The following is a 15,084-nucleotide window of genomic DNA, read 5'->3' as shown; positions in this document are numbered from 1 at the left end:
TATATATATATATAATTTTTTAATTTTAAAAGTTTTATTATGTATTTATCAATCAATTATCAGTTTTTTTTCTCCACATCACTTTTCTCCATATCACTTCGCTTCACAACAGGTTTTACTGTGTAAAGCAATACCAAATAGACCTTTAATTAGAGGTAGCAAAATTACACGATACGAAATCGACAAGCAATTTTAGTGTTTGAGTTTAGCTTAGTAAGTTATATGTCATTTTTAGGTTGATACAAAACTGACACGTAAATTTTTGGGTTGAGTTAGGATTGATATGCTAACCCGAAAACGACACGAATAGTTAACTTATTGTTATATTCTCTCAACGTGATTATAAAAGAATCTGAGTACAAAAAGGACAGAATTCCATCAAATATATTTAGAGGTCTTGGTACTTTTAGTTCTGCAACAAAATTAACTTGTGATAAATTACCATTAATCATCTTTCGTTCATAATTTAAGCTAATTAAAAACCCAAACAAACACCATGATTAGACCTCAATTAGAAATTCCAAAATAGCCAATTTATTATTAAAAAATGCTAGATCTATTACGAATTCAATAATCAATGAAAAAATAAATGATCAATAGCTTGATTTTAAAATAAAAATAGAAAATGTTTAGAGATTTAATTATAAGTTTTGCCTAAAACAAATAAATATTTAGTTTTAAAAAATAGATAAAAAAGAATTGCTAGCAAGAATAATAAATAAACATCCAATATTAAACTAAATTTTAATAAGTTTAAAGCATCCATTACAAATAAAATTTATTCAGAGGAATTTGTAATTGGGATTGGTAAGTAATCAATCTCTTATCAACCATGATGAGATAAAACATAAATGTGAATTTAGAGATTAACCATGTACCAATCTCACATTAATTCCCCAATTATAAAACTAAAAAAGAAAAAAATTAAGCAAACTATATATGTTTTTAACGACGGAAATTAAACAACGACAAAGTTAAATTAAAGTCTTAGATAAGATATAAATGTGACTATAAAATCTAAATTCAATCTTTTGAAACATAAAAAATTGTTCATGATTGAATCTAGATTTGGTATAGTCAGATGTCCAGTATCCCGTCGGTAGGGGCGTTGTTTCCGAGCAAGATGTGCAACTCGTCCCACCCCTGCATGTATAAAATCACAATTAGGTCTGGCACACGGATGACATGGTGCATATAGTGTTTCACATGTAAGGAAAAAACTTGTAACTTTTATAAAAAGATGATGGAAAATGTGTATCTCAACTCAACATGCCTGATTCTCTTCAAATGTTCCTATTTCTTGATGAATGCCAGTACGCTCGATCTCCTTAGGCTCGTCGGGATTGCGTTGGGGCTACAAAAAAAATATATGACAAAAACATGTTATGTTGTGCGAGAATAAACACATCTTGTATATTTATTGATAAATGATATATCGATCTGAAACCCTAACCCTTATCGAACACCCTTATGGAAAACTTACTTATGCGTGTCGCATGTGCATTTTAAGATAGTCGTGGGTTAGGTTTCGGTTTCTTTACATATTGAAGTGGCTAAACAACTAGCTAATTCAAAAACAATATACTAACATTTTTCATATGAATGAATAGCTAACCCTAAATAGACAAGGCCGAAACCTTAATCTATCCCAATTTGTAAAATGTCACCCAATTTCACATATATGAAGCACTATTCGGGCCCGACCTATCCAAAACGTTGTCGTTTGACCCCTAACTCGTTATTTTGGTCACATGTGACCCTTAATCTATACTAATTTGTGAAATGTCACCCAATTTGAATGACAACTTAATAAATTATTAACTCTTGCCACGTCGCACGATATTTGACATGTGGACGTGTATGTCTTCAAAAAATTTTTATCATATGGACTACATATGTAGAAATAAGAAATTAGTTATAAAGAAAAAAAGAACCCCTAAACTAGGTAACAGGTAGTGAAAAAATAGAAATCCCTAAATCTAAACCTAAGTTACAAAGAGAAACTTTATTAGCTGATGCTGATTTCATGGAGGAAAAGGAAAAACCGATCATGACAGTATAGATCTCAATACATGAACAAAGTTTCACATATATAAACGTGAGAAAACCGAAACCCTAACCCTAGATGCACAAGGCCGAAACCGTGAGTAATACTAAAACCGAAACCCTAACCCTAAATACACAAGGCTGAAACCTTAACCTATCCCAATTTGTGAAATGTCACCCTAACAAACTATTAACTCTTGCCACGTGCATGAAAAATTAGCTGAAAAGAAAAAAGAAAAACAAACCCCTAAATCTAAACCCTAAGAGAGAGTAAAACTTTATTAGTTGCTGCTGCTAACCCTAACACATATATAGATCTAAGTTACATGAACAAAGTTTCACATATATATGCGTAGAAGAAACTGAAACCTAACCCTAGATACACAAGGCCGAAACCGTTGGTGGAGTAATACCAAAACCCTAACCCTAACCCTAGATACACAAGGCTGAAACTGTTGCTAGAGTAAAACCAAAACCAAAACCGAAACCGAAACCCTAACCATAGATACACAAGGCCGAAATCGTTGGTAGAGTAATACCAAAACCGAAACAATAGGATCCTATTAAGTGTTGCATATAGAACAAATGACAAGAATACAAGTTCAATATATCAAAACTAGGATTAAAGGATTCCAATGCACGAAATAATATAAATTTATTTATAGACAAAAAAAAAAGACTTACCTGCGAGCTTTTGCCATTCGAAGCAGATTTGTCCAAAATAGTGCACGAGCTAGAAAAATCATCACTAAGAAATTCATCAAACGCGTTCAATGCACCTTTCGCACCTTGCGGCTACATATCAAAACCAGCGATCAATAGACGAATAACGGACTAAATAAACACTTTAATTATCATGAAATGATAAATGTGCACATAATTTCACCTGAGTAGGAGTTGTAGATTTGGTAGAGCCAAAGACTAGACGATCAAGATCAGACATGCTAGCAACATCATTTATAAGGTTTTGACGACTAGCATTAGTATTCGGCCTCAACATTGAACTACTCTCCTGATTCCCAACGGTGAATGGCGACACCGGAAATTGGCTAGTACTACCAAATATACCAGAAGACGACGAAGAAGATCCTCCTAGTCCGACAGAGTTACCAAATGCAGTTTCCAAAGAAAACCCCCCTTCATTAGGCACATAATTACCAGTAAGCACAGCTTTTGCATTATCAATTCCAGTGTTGCTAGTCCAATTCCCCGAGCCATAAGCAATATTAGGACCGGTTCCGAGCATGCTGTTGCTATTCAAATTACTAATGAAATTAGTACTCATAGTTCCTAGTCCCACATTGTTTGCACTTGCTGAATTAGCATAATATCCAGATTGGGGATAAGGAGTCGGACTGCCAAAATTCGATCCCAGTAGTTGCTTCTGCTGCTGATACATCATAGCATTGTTTGACTGCATTTGAATCCCGGACCTGTCATAGATAATAACAAAAAAGTTACAGATGAATACGGAAGAATTGATTGATAAAAACATTCTGATGGCAGAATACTAGATTTTTAGATTAATTTAACAGTAAAAAAAATTGAGCATGAACATAAGCTATTACTAGACAAGTACCTTGACTGATTTGGTAGCTGAAATATATCTTTGTCGCCAAATGTTGGTCGCTGAAAATTGCCGAGACCACTTAATAAACCAGATTGTCCATAGAGGACCTGTGGTGCCGAACCGCTAGGGGAAGCTTCATAACAAGGATAGCTATAGAAGCTTTTTCCAATGGAGAAATTTGCTCTATGTGCTTCTTGAAATGTACTCAATGGTTTTCCAGGGAGTCGGAGGTTATTTTCGTTTAATAGTGACGGATTATAGCGGGTTGCAAATGCCGACTTAAGTACTCTTTCAGACGTTTCAGATGATGAAAATAAGCCTTTCTTTGCTACCTTCTTGAGAAACATTCTGTATTTCTGAAAAAACAACAAAAAAAAAATCTGATTAATTTTTTTTCTCAGAACAATTATACAATGCAAAGAAAAATAAATTTACTCACTCATAATTTAGGTATATTTAATTATATTCCTGACGAACTATAAAAAAAAATATTCTTAACATTTTATACAATGCAAGTAATTTTACTTTTTTTTCTTATTCTGATTTAATTTGTAAATTTTAAGTGAATTGGTTGGTTAAATTTCACAGAAATTAATCATAATTTTTATTTTTCAGTAACTTTTGACAGAAATTAGTAGTATTTTTAATATTTAACCAGTAATGTATATTAGGCTATAAAAAATATCTTCTTCTCTATTCAAGTAATTTTCTTACAAAACATAATAAAAAAAATTCTAATAATTATAAAATGAGAAAAACTATCTTATACTACTACAATTAATATCACAGATTATGTAATTATTTGAAATAAAAACCGAAAATTAAATTTATTCATATATATTATCCAATCAGTTGCACTTGATTCATATATATATATATATATATATATATATATATATACTTGATTCACACCTGGAGATGACTAGCAACATTTTCTCGTTTGAGACCATGAACGTTCATCAATTCAAGAATCTTTTTAGGAACCGCCTCTGCAAAAATCGAATAATCAGCTAAGTAAAAGTTAATTAAAAAAAATATACACACAGGAACGGATTCAAGGGGAGACGGGACAGGGGGGTTTGAGAACCCATTGGTCGCCAGAAAACCCCATAAAACAGTGTAAGAAACTTCAATTTTTTTCTCATAAATCACAAGAGAAGAGCTTACTGTCTAAGCCGAGATAGATTACTGCTTGCAAAAAGCGATTATGCAGCGAATTAGTCCACATCACCTTCGGCTTCTTGGGTGCAGCAACAACAACATCAGACTCTTCTTCATCTCTTTGTCTTCCTCTCTTATTCATCATTTCATTCACTGAAGATGCAGAACTCTCAACTTCAATGATGTCCAGTGCTTCATCTTCACAAAAAAAGAAAAAGATAATTAAGTTTAAATATGATAATAAACTAAGAAATTTCAATTTATAAATTCTGAATTACATACTGTGATTTTCCATAGGAATAAATTTTTTTGAGAAAGGAGAGGGATGAGATCAGTATAAACAAGGAGGAAGGATATGGATGCTGATTTTATAAGCATATGAGACTTGATTTTGCAAATATGGTGATAAAGGATAGAGAAGGGAATAATTTATAGAATTATTTTTTAAAAATTAAATTTTGTAAATTATCAATTTTCAAACTTTTTTTAGGCTTAATACATCATTTGCCCCCTGAACTTGTCCACAAAGCTTGATTGGCCCCTCAACTTGTGTAAATTGTTCAATTAACCCCTTAAACTTGCATAAAATGTAATCAATTGATCACTCAGTTGCAAAACAAATAAGTTAAATGCGGAAAATATACTTCACACGACTTAAAAAAAGTAAAATCAAGATTGGAGTATTGCAGTTGTAATATTAGAGAATAAAAAGTTTATAGTAAGCAAGTAATAACTTCATTTTTACCTTTTTTTTGAATTATGTAATGACATTCTAAGACACGTGGAGTACATTTTCTTTACTTTTTTGCAACCGAGTGATCAATTCACTACATTTTATGCAAATTCAGTGGGCTAACAAGACACTTTGAAAGTTCAGGGGGTCAATCAAACTTTTTGGCCAAGTTCAGAGGGCAAATGATGTATTAAGCTTTTTTTTTTTTTATGTCGGAAAGAAATATATAATTTGCTGATTGGTGTTTTTTCTGTATAACTATTTTCCTAAAACTATATATTATACACAGACAAAAAGTAATTAAAATAAAAAAAGGTTTACCTGTAGAATTGAAATGTTTTTTTTTGGTTGAAAATATAAAAGAGGTTTAAAAATAAAATAAGTGAGTCAACCCATTATTTGAAATGAAAAACCTTGCAGTAAAATCAAAAGGAAATCATTTATTAACATACATAGGTGGGAGTTTATACAATGTATATCATATTATAAGCAATTCCATAATTAAGCAGATTATTTCTCTCACTAATTAGATTTTACTTTCCAAAGTTTAATTCACTAAACCACTGTTTTAAAACCCATTGTTTATTAAAGCTAAAACCACTAAACTAATTTTGAAAACTACTTTAATCTTACTATAATTGAAAAACAAAACCACCAAAATATTAGTTTACAGTTGAAGTTAATTAACCAAAAATAAAAATATTCTTTCTGCATAAGTCAAATTGAGAATCTGGGTTTTATTGTTTTTATTCCCTAAAATGAAAAAAAACTTCATTTTTGCATTTATGAAAAATATATAAAGCTTCTAGACTCTCAGCTTTTTAGAAATTCAACAAACTTTCAAATCGTATTCCATATTTTTAAAACAAAATCTGAAACTTGAATAACTAATAAAAATGTTTTTTCTTTTACTTTTTATTTAAAGACGGGATTTTTTTTAAGTTGACTAATAGTGTGGTGAAATTAAAGAACAGAGGAAGGAACAAAATTAAGAGATAATGGTCAAAATGCCCTTTATGCTTTTACCTACAATTGACAAGTGGTAGGGACAATTTTGACCAATATCTCATATATAATCTGTTAAATATAATAGTTACATGCTATATACCGCAAAAGTTATACTTTCCACCGCACCCTTTTGACATTTATGCCCTCCTCACAATTTCAAACCAAAAACTCTCAAATCATCGCTAGCTTTTGAAGCTTTTCATAAAACCCAACCTAAAACGACATGCCGCCAAAGGAAGGAAGGGGAAAAGGCTTAATGAATCTTCCGATAAGTTTTTTTAAAAAAAAATATGTCCGAAATCACGGGTTCCGCCTTCGAAATCGGAGACGGAACCCGTTTTTTTTTTTTTTTTTGCCTAAACGAAACTCCGACACCGTTGCCACCACGGGCAGAACGGACGAACTGTTCGTTCCACCATGGTGGCAACGACGTCGGCCATGCTTTCCACAGTAAGGTGGAAAGCATGGCACACTCATTCCACCATCAGGTGGAACGAGTGGCGCACCCGTTCCACTGTAAGGTGGAACTGGGTTCCGTGCTCGTTCCACCTGATGGTGGAACGAGCGGCGCATCCGTTTAGACTTATTCCTTAAAAAAAATTCAAAATTTAAAAAACAAATTTTTAATTTAAATTTATATCGTAAGATTACTTCGTGTTCGAAATCATGGTCTTCGGGAATAATCGGATCTATTTTCGTCAAATTCGGGTTTTTAGGATTGGGAGAGAAAGAGAGAAAAAAAATTGAGTTTTTGAAAAAAATAAAATGAGAAGGGCATAAATGTCAAAAGTGTGCCGTGGATGAAAAAAAAGTTGCGGTATATAGCAATACCCTTTTATTATACTGCAAAAAAATGTTTAATAGATATTTTTTTTAGAAAACGTTTCATGGTGTCCATTTCTGTTTCTCTTTCCATTTCAGATTCCGTGCAACATAGCATTACATTCATTATACTGAATAACATTTCCGTTTCAGAGTTCATGCAACATAACATTACATTCATCAAATACAATTAGACAATTGGTGTTACAATTGCAAATGCAAATGCCACTACCTAATCATCCAATAATGATACTTCCTCGGCTTTCTCCCGGAATGTCTCTTGGAGAACCTATTGCAGGCACCGGGTGTTTCCAATATCCCCCATTGGGATTGGGCAATGTAACGCAAAATGTCATGTGGTACCACATGGCGCAATCCCAATGGGGAGTGCTGGGAACACCCGATGCTCTCAATAAAAATCCTAACCTTGAGCTACCAACATTCCTCATCGGTTTTCTCAACGGGGACTTCATGGACACTCTTAACACTCGATCTCCTCTTCCAACACTACACAAAAAAACCACAAACTCATTAAAAATGTGGAAAAAAGCATACATTCAAATCTCGATTTACAGTTGGTTCAATATCACCAAAACCAAAAGACACTTTAGGAACATCTAACCTTAAGTACCAGAAATCTTCATACGTTTTTTCAAAGTAGACTTCGGCGGCGCACTCCTCATCACTAGATTCAGTCATTTTATTCTTCATTATACCCATTCGAACATACTACAAATCTGAAACAAAAGAAAGAATGACCACATATAACATTTAAAATCTTAGAAACCTAACACAGCACCATAAGAAAAACGAAAGACCGAAAACAAAACAAATAGAAGGAAAGTAAATGCGATACAAACCCAGGAAAATGGATAAGACAACAAAAATCAAGTAAAAAATTTGTACCTGATAGAAAATGGAGAATGAATGAAAATTAAACCCAAAGAATGACATAAAAATAACAAACATAAAGTGAATATTTGTAGAAACCATTTGAGGAGCCAGTCCAACCACTGTAAGTAAAATGTTTATTCAAATTTTCAAACTCAAAATGCGAACAGAGTAGCAAAAAATACAAAAGAAAAACATCGCATTTAGCATCAAAATCACAGCCTAAATAACAGTTAGCTTAAAACCCACTTGGAACCCCAAAAAATCGACAATTTTAAGCAAAGAATCCATTGAACAACGAAAGCAAAATAATTATCGACAATTTTTAACCACTGCAAACCATCAGAACTCACTCAATCGCAATAATCTAATCATGCATGCAACCCCTAAATCTCATAACACAGAGAATTGCAACACTCATCAGAAAAAAAAATGGTATACAGCTCAAATCCATCTCCTCCTAAGAATGCACTAGAAGCATAATTTAAGCCACAAATTCTAACCTGTTCATTAGGCATTCGCGGCAGTAGTTAATGGGACAAGGCTTATCGTCTCCTTTATAAGTTGAAAAATCTCTTGTTTTTTGCCGGCACATGGAAAATTCTGGTATGGACATTATCCTTTCTGATCACTATCTTTCACTTTCCCTCATTATCTTTCACAGAATTCTGGTAAAGTAAATAACAAGCAAATTACAGAGGTATGTTTGACAATAAACAGCAAGCACAAACTTTTTTAGGCTCAAGAAAAAACAAGAATGTTACCATGGATCGAGGATCAAGAAAAGATCCAAGCTTGAACTTTAAAAAAAAAAAATACATTGCCGTTTCCAGTTGAAACTAGAGTTCTGATTTATTGCCTATTAAGAAATATTAGTTTATATAAAATAGCTCCACGTTGTCTCTGTGGTAGAAACTTTAGCTCAATTTGGCCTCAACAACATAGAAAACCTAATTCAATTTTATCATTTTCTAAGTAAAAACCGATTTACTTGATGAAAATTAGTAATGAAAATCCACTAATAAAGTCAAAATGGAGCCAGAATATCTATCATCAAAGTAACATTGAACTACTTTATTAAAAGAGTAAAAAATTGACCCATAACCCTTACAAAAAAGCATAAGTAATTGCTCACCTCTAAGAGAAAACGTGTCTGCCTGTAATATCCGAAGCCTGCCCACATCTCATTCACCTCCTGTACAAAAAACAAAAAAAGCAAGACCGATACATCAGAAAACCTAAAAACATCATTGAACAGTTGGCGCAACGGTAAACGTTGTTGTCGTGTGACCAAGAGGTCACGGGTTCGAGTCTTAGGAGCGGCCTCTTGCCAAAATAAATTGGCAGGGGAAGGCTTGCCCCCAGTACACCCTTGTGGTGGGACCCCTCCCCGGACCCTCGCTCAGCGGGGACGCGTAGTGCGACCGGGCCGCCCTTTTTTTAAAAGCCTGGGAAAGATCCGGAAGATTATGCCATATCAACATCCAACAGTTGTAATAATCAATCACAGTATGAACTCTAGTCTGTTGCAGCATCACTTCAGATACCCGAACCCCATATCTTTCTCTTCACATTCTTCATGGTTGAAATTGTTACTCCAGTCTGAACACCTTGCATATTTTGAAAACAATCAAGATTTCATGCTACTAAAAGAAGAAATGTAGAAAGAGTGCTAACTGACTTTACACCACAGCCTAAATTAACCATTCTAAAGATTTAACCCTAAAAACAACACACACCAAGAAAAAGCATAGCAAGAATTTTCAGTAGACAGGTAGATTATTCAAGAAAAAAAAAACAAAAATTGGGTTTTTTAAACAATTAAAGATAAAGATTAACTTTAGAAATCGATGCAATTGAGATATTTCAACTTCAGGTTCCCAACCGGCATGGGATTGATTACATCATTGACTTCTTCAAGTTAGAGGTGTAATTATCCTTTCACACTGAGAAATCAAGCAAATACTTCACAAAAGTGAGAGAAGGAAAGGTTATTGCCTATTAAGAAATATTTGTTTATATAAAATAGCTCCACGTTCTCTCTATGGTAGAAACTTTCGCTCAATTTAGCCTCAACATAGAAAACCTAATCCAATTTTATATTTTTGTAAGTAAATATCGATTTACTTAATGAAAATTAGTAATGAAATTCGACTAATAAAGTCCATGTGGAGCTAGAATATCTATCATCAAAGTAACATTGAACTATTTTATAAAAAACAGTGAAAAATTGACCCATATCCCTTACAAAGGCATAAGTAATGCTCACTTCTAAGAGAACACGTGCCCGCCTGTAATATCCTAAGCCTGCCCACATCTCATTCACCTCCTGTATAAAACACAAAAGGAGCAAGATTGATACATCATAAAACCTAAAAACATCATTGAACAGTTGCATTAAAGAGTTCAGTTTGACTAAATTTACCTGAAAAAAAGCCTGGAAAAGATCAGGAAGATTGGGTCATATCAACATCCAACGATTGTAATAATCAATCACAGTATGAACTCTAGTCTGTTGCAGCATCACTTCAGATACCCGAACCCCATATCTTTCTCTTCTTCACATTCTTCATGGTTGAAATTGTTACTCCAGTCTGAACACCTAGCATATTTTGAAAACAATCTAGATTTCATGCTACTAAAAGAAGAAAGGTAGAAAGAGTGTTAACTGACTTTAAACCACAGCCTAAATTAACCATTCTAGCGATTTAACCCTAAAAACAACACACACCAAGAAAAAGCATAGCAAGAATTTTCAGTAGACAGGTAGAGTATTCAAGAAAAAGTAAAACAAAAATTGGGTTTTTTTTGCGACAATGCAAACAATTAAAGATAAAGATTAACTTTAGAAATCAATGCAATTGAGATATTTCAACTTCAGGTTCCCAACCGGCATGGGATGGATTACATCTTTCGACTTATTCATGTTAGAGGTGAAATTATCCTTTCACACTGAGAAATCAAGCAAATACTTCACAAAAGTGAGAGAAGGCAAGGTTATTGCCTAAGAAATATTTGTTTATATAAAATAGCTCCATGTTGTCTCTATGGTAGAAACTTTAGCTCAATTTAGCCTCAACATAGAAAACCCAATCCAATCTTATATTTTTGCAAGTAAATACCGATATACTTAATGAAAATAAGTAATGAAATTCCACTAATAAAGTCAAAATGGAGCTTGAATATCTAATCATCGAAAGTAACATTGAACTATTTTATATAAAGAGTGTAAAATTGACCCATATCCCTTACAAAAGCACAAGTAATTGCTCACTTCTAAGAGAAAACGTGCCTGCCTGTAATATCCTGCCCACATCTCATTCACCTCCTGTATAAAACACAAAAGGAGCAAGATCGATAAATCAGAAAAAACTAAAAACATCATTGAACAGTTGACATTAAAGAATTCAGTTTGACTAAATTTACCTGAAAAAAGCCTGGAAAAGATCAGGAAGATTAGGTCATATCAACATCCAACGATTGTAATAATCAATCACAGTATGAACTCTAGTCTGTTGCAGCATCACTTCAGATACCCGAGCCCCATATCTTTCTCTTCTTCACAATCTTCAAGGTTGAAATTGTTATTACACCAGTCGGAACACCTTGCACATTTTGAAAACAATCAAGATTTCTTGCTACTAAAAGAAGAAAGAAAGGTAGAAAGAGTGCTAACTGACTTTACACCACAGCCTAAATTAACCATTCTAGAGATTTAACCCTAAAAACAACACACACCGTGAAAAAGCATAGCAAGAATTTTCAGTAGACAGTTACAGTATTCAAGAAAAAGTGAAACAAAAATTGGTTTTTTGGGACAATGCAAACAATTAAAGACAGAGTAACTTTAGAAATCAATGCAATTAAGATATTTCAACTTCAGGTTCCCAACCGGCATGGGATTGATTACATCTTTCGACTTATTCAAGTTAGAGGTGAAATTATCCTTTCACACTGAGAAATCAAGCAAGTACTTCACAAAAGCGAGAGAAGGCAAATAAGGCAAGGTTATTGCCTATTAAGAAATATTTGTTTTACCCTTGTTACATAAAATAGCTCCATATTGTCTCTACGGTAGAAACTTTAGCTCAACTTAGCCTCAACAACATAGAAAACCTAATTCAATTTCATCTTTTTCTAAGTAAATACAGATTTACTTAATGAAAATTAGTAACGAAATTCCACTAATAAAGACGAAATGGAGCCACAATATCTATCATTGAAGTAACATTGAACTATTTTATAAAAAGAGTGTAAAATTGACCCATATCCCTTACAAAAGCATAAGTAATTGCTCACTTTAATAAGAGAAAACGTGTCTGCTTGTAATATCCTAAGCCTGCCCACATCTCATTCACCTCCTGCACAAAACACAAAAGAAGCAAGATCAATACATCAGAAAAACCTAAAAACATCATTGAACAGTTGACATTATAGATTTAATTTTGACTAAATTTATTTACATACCAATAGAAGCAACCATTTATCTTCTTTTCAGCCAACCACATATATATTCAATTAATTCACATCAAGACTACTAAAAGAAGAAAAAAAAGGTAGAAGAGACAGAGCTATCTGACTTTAAACCGCAGGCTGAATTAACCACTCTAGAGATTTAACCCTAAAACCAACATGCACACCAAGAAAAAGCATAGCAAGAATTTTTAGTAGACAGGTAGAGTATTCAACAAATAAAACAAAAATTGGGTTTTCAACCAATAAAACAAAAATTGGGTTTTTTGGGACAAGGCAAACAATTAACAAAACCAAACATATGCACTTCATAGAACCGCAGGGTGAAAATTTCTTATATATAAAATTCATAAATTGAGATGTATTTACTGTTATTTCAATTGGTCAATCTCCCAAAACTATCTGAGCATATACTACTTCAGAAAATTTCCAGGCGACACGAAACTGCAAGATATGAAGAAAAGTTCATAATTTGAGCAGCATGTATACGTGCTCATTTCATTCTGCAAGTCCTAAATAAGACAGAAAACTGCATGAAATTACCTCATCCCCAACAGGCGGTTGGCATCAGAAGATAATTTTGATGAGAAAAGAGCTAAAAGGAATTGTAAAGCTCGAGCAGTTTGACCTCCTGTAGATTACTTGATCAATGAGAAACTACCCTTTAGTTATTCTTTGAACTAATTAAGAGAAAAGATAGTGCTTACAGCTTACCCATGTTGTTGTAAAAAAAAACAGCTTAAGCGGGGACGCGTAGTGCACCGGGCCGCCCTTTTTTACCCAATTTTATGCTACGAACAACAGCACAAAAAAATCCCGTCCCACTCAATGAAAACATGCTTGATCTTAATTGTTGGCCAACCTCACCTTCATCACTAGTGTACAGAATCCCAGCTCTGTAAATAAACTTTGCAATAAGTGATGATGTTAAGATAACCATCAACTGATTGATGAGAAATTTGCTTTTCTGTAGTGTATCTATGCATATTTTTCATGTTTTGAAAAATAGGAATTCTAACTACAATGCAAGTCTGTGCTTGAAATTCCATGAGAGCAAGATACATATTTCCTTTCCTGTTGAACCAACTTATTAACAATGTCTTATAACAAGTAGAAAATAACATAAAGATTTGTTTTGTACTAGCAGAAATTGTTAAATTTTCTTGAAATATTTTGAATCTGGAAGAAGATCAGTAGGGATAGAAAACTTCCAGTTCACCTTACAAGTGTTGAATATAAGCATGTATCCCAACTAAACTATTCCAATTCCCAATTCCCATAATCAACATTGACCATTTTGATTTAATTAGAGTTAGCATCTATGTTGCACGGACACTGGAAAACTCTATATCTAAAAGCATAGGAAACGGAAATGTGAAGGAAACATGTAAATATTAAAAGTATAATGAAAGTAAAAATGTTATTTATACTCTATAGATTGTTACAAGCAGAAAATAAAATAGAAATTATCATCAATTAAGAAGTTCTAGCTAAAGATGAAGTTTCAATTAGCTAGAATTATACTGGCGGACATGAAAAACGTTATTGAAAAGGAGTTTCAGTGCAACATAGGTTCAGCAATGAACAACTAAGCCATTCCATATACAAGTTGAAATAATATGAAAAAGAACGCAATTCCACATTATAATCAGGACAATGACAGCAAGATCTAAAAAATGTAGCAAGGAAAGGTTCGAGAGAATAATAGTATAATACAACTACTGAGAAGAATTCAATCATCATATTTTATTGGGCTATGTATAGACATTTTAGAGAGATTGTCTCTCCACAACTACAATTGGCTTTGATTCTAAGAACAAAGAAAAAATAATAATTAAAACCCTAAATCCATGAATAAATTAAGAATCGAACTTACATTGTTTTACACAGGTCAACAACCACATTATCAGGCTTCACTTCCAGAACCACGCGTTCTACTTTGGCCGCGGAATCGCTAGATATAAGAACAAGGCTCGGCTAAGTCGAGCAATTCTGGGTGAGATTTAGCAATTGTGGCTTTGGATTATTGCAATATCTCTGACCTGAAATCGACGTCCGATGGTGGAGGCTTTACTGAAACCTTGAAGGTTTTGAAGCGTTTGTTTCTGGCAATATTTGGCTTCTTTGTGATTCATTTTACAGAGCTTCCATGGAAGAGAGCGTGTTCAGGTTCAATGGTTGCACAATTTGGGATATTCTTCTTCTTATTCTATTATTATTATTGAAAGAAAATTAAGGCATAATACCCCTTTGGTCCCTAAACTAAGACTTCAAAATCAATTATGACCTTGAACTATCAAAATCATCAGTCATGTTACTAAATTAAGGCTTCAAAATCAATTAAAACTTTGAACTAAGCAAAAATCATCAATTGAGTCTT

The 15,084-nt window shown here is 33.2% G+C and overlaps 1 protein-coding gene and 1 long non-coding RNA gene across 11 annotated transcripts; both read right to left on the bottom strand.

Moving 5' to 3' along the window:
- Positions 1-786: 786 nt before the first annotated feature.
- LOC136215992 (two-component response regulator ORR21-like) lies at positions 787-5,160 on the bottom strand. The gene is made up of 8 exons (XM_066002966.1): positions 5,060-5,160; positions 4,784-4,975; positions 4,529-4,605; positions 3,626-3,972; positions 2,933-3,479; positions 2,731-2,841; positions 1,274-1,354; positions 787-1,143 (listed from the first exon to the last, which is right to left on the bottom strand). Exons 1-8 carry the CDS (start codon positions 5,070-5,072, stop codon positions 1,078-1,080), a joined length of 1,434 nt encoding a protein of 477 aa, XP_065859038.1. The 5' UTR covers positions 5,073-5,160; the 3' UTR covers positions 787-1,077.
- Positions 5,161-7,481: 2,321 nt separating this feature from the next.
- LOC136221907 (uncharacterized) lies at positions 7,482-14,879 on the bottom strand. 10 transcript variants are annotated; one of them, XR_010685376.1, is made up of 13 exons: positions 14,581-14,879; positions 13,419-13,611; positions 13,248-13,335; positions 13,074-13,148; positions 12,531-12,592; positions 11,658-11,836; positions 11,506-11,559; positions 10,657-10,833; positions 10,501-10,560; positions 9,367-9,841; positions 8,735-8,899; positions 7,963-8,077; positions 7,482-7,847 (listed from the first exon to the last, which is right to left on the bottom strand). It is a non-coding gene; the product is annotated as an uncharacterized lncRNA (long non-coding RNA). The 10 variants fall into 10 exon arrangements; XR_010685370.1 differs by having other exon boundaries at positions 13,412-13,600; XR_010685377.1 differs by having other exon boundaries at positions 11,484-11,559; positions 13,419-13,600.
- Between the last annotated feature and the right edge of the window lie 205 nt (positions 14,880-15,084).

The sequence above is a fragment of the Euphorbia lathyris genome, chromosome 1, assembly GCF_963576675.1.
Source record: "Euphorbia lathyris chromosome 1, ddEupLath1.1, whole genome shotgun sequence".
Lineage (NCBI taxonomy): Eukaryota > Viridiplantae > Streptophyta > Magnoliopsida > Malpighiales > Euphorbiaceae > Euphorbia > Euphorbia lathyris.
The sequence above is the reverse complement of the archived record's forward strand: the minus strand, read 5'-3'. Positions and strand labels throughout refer to the sequence as shown.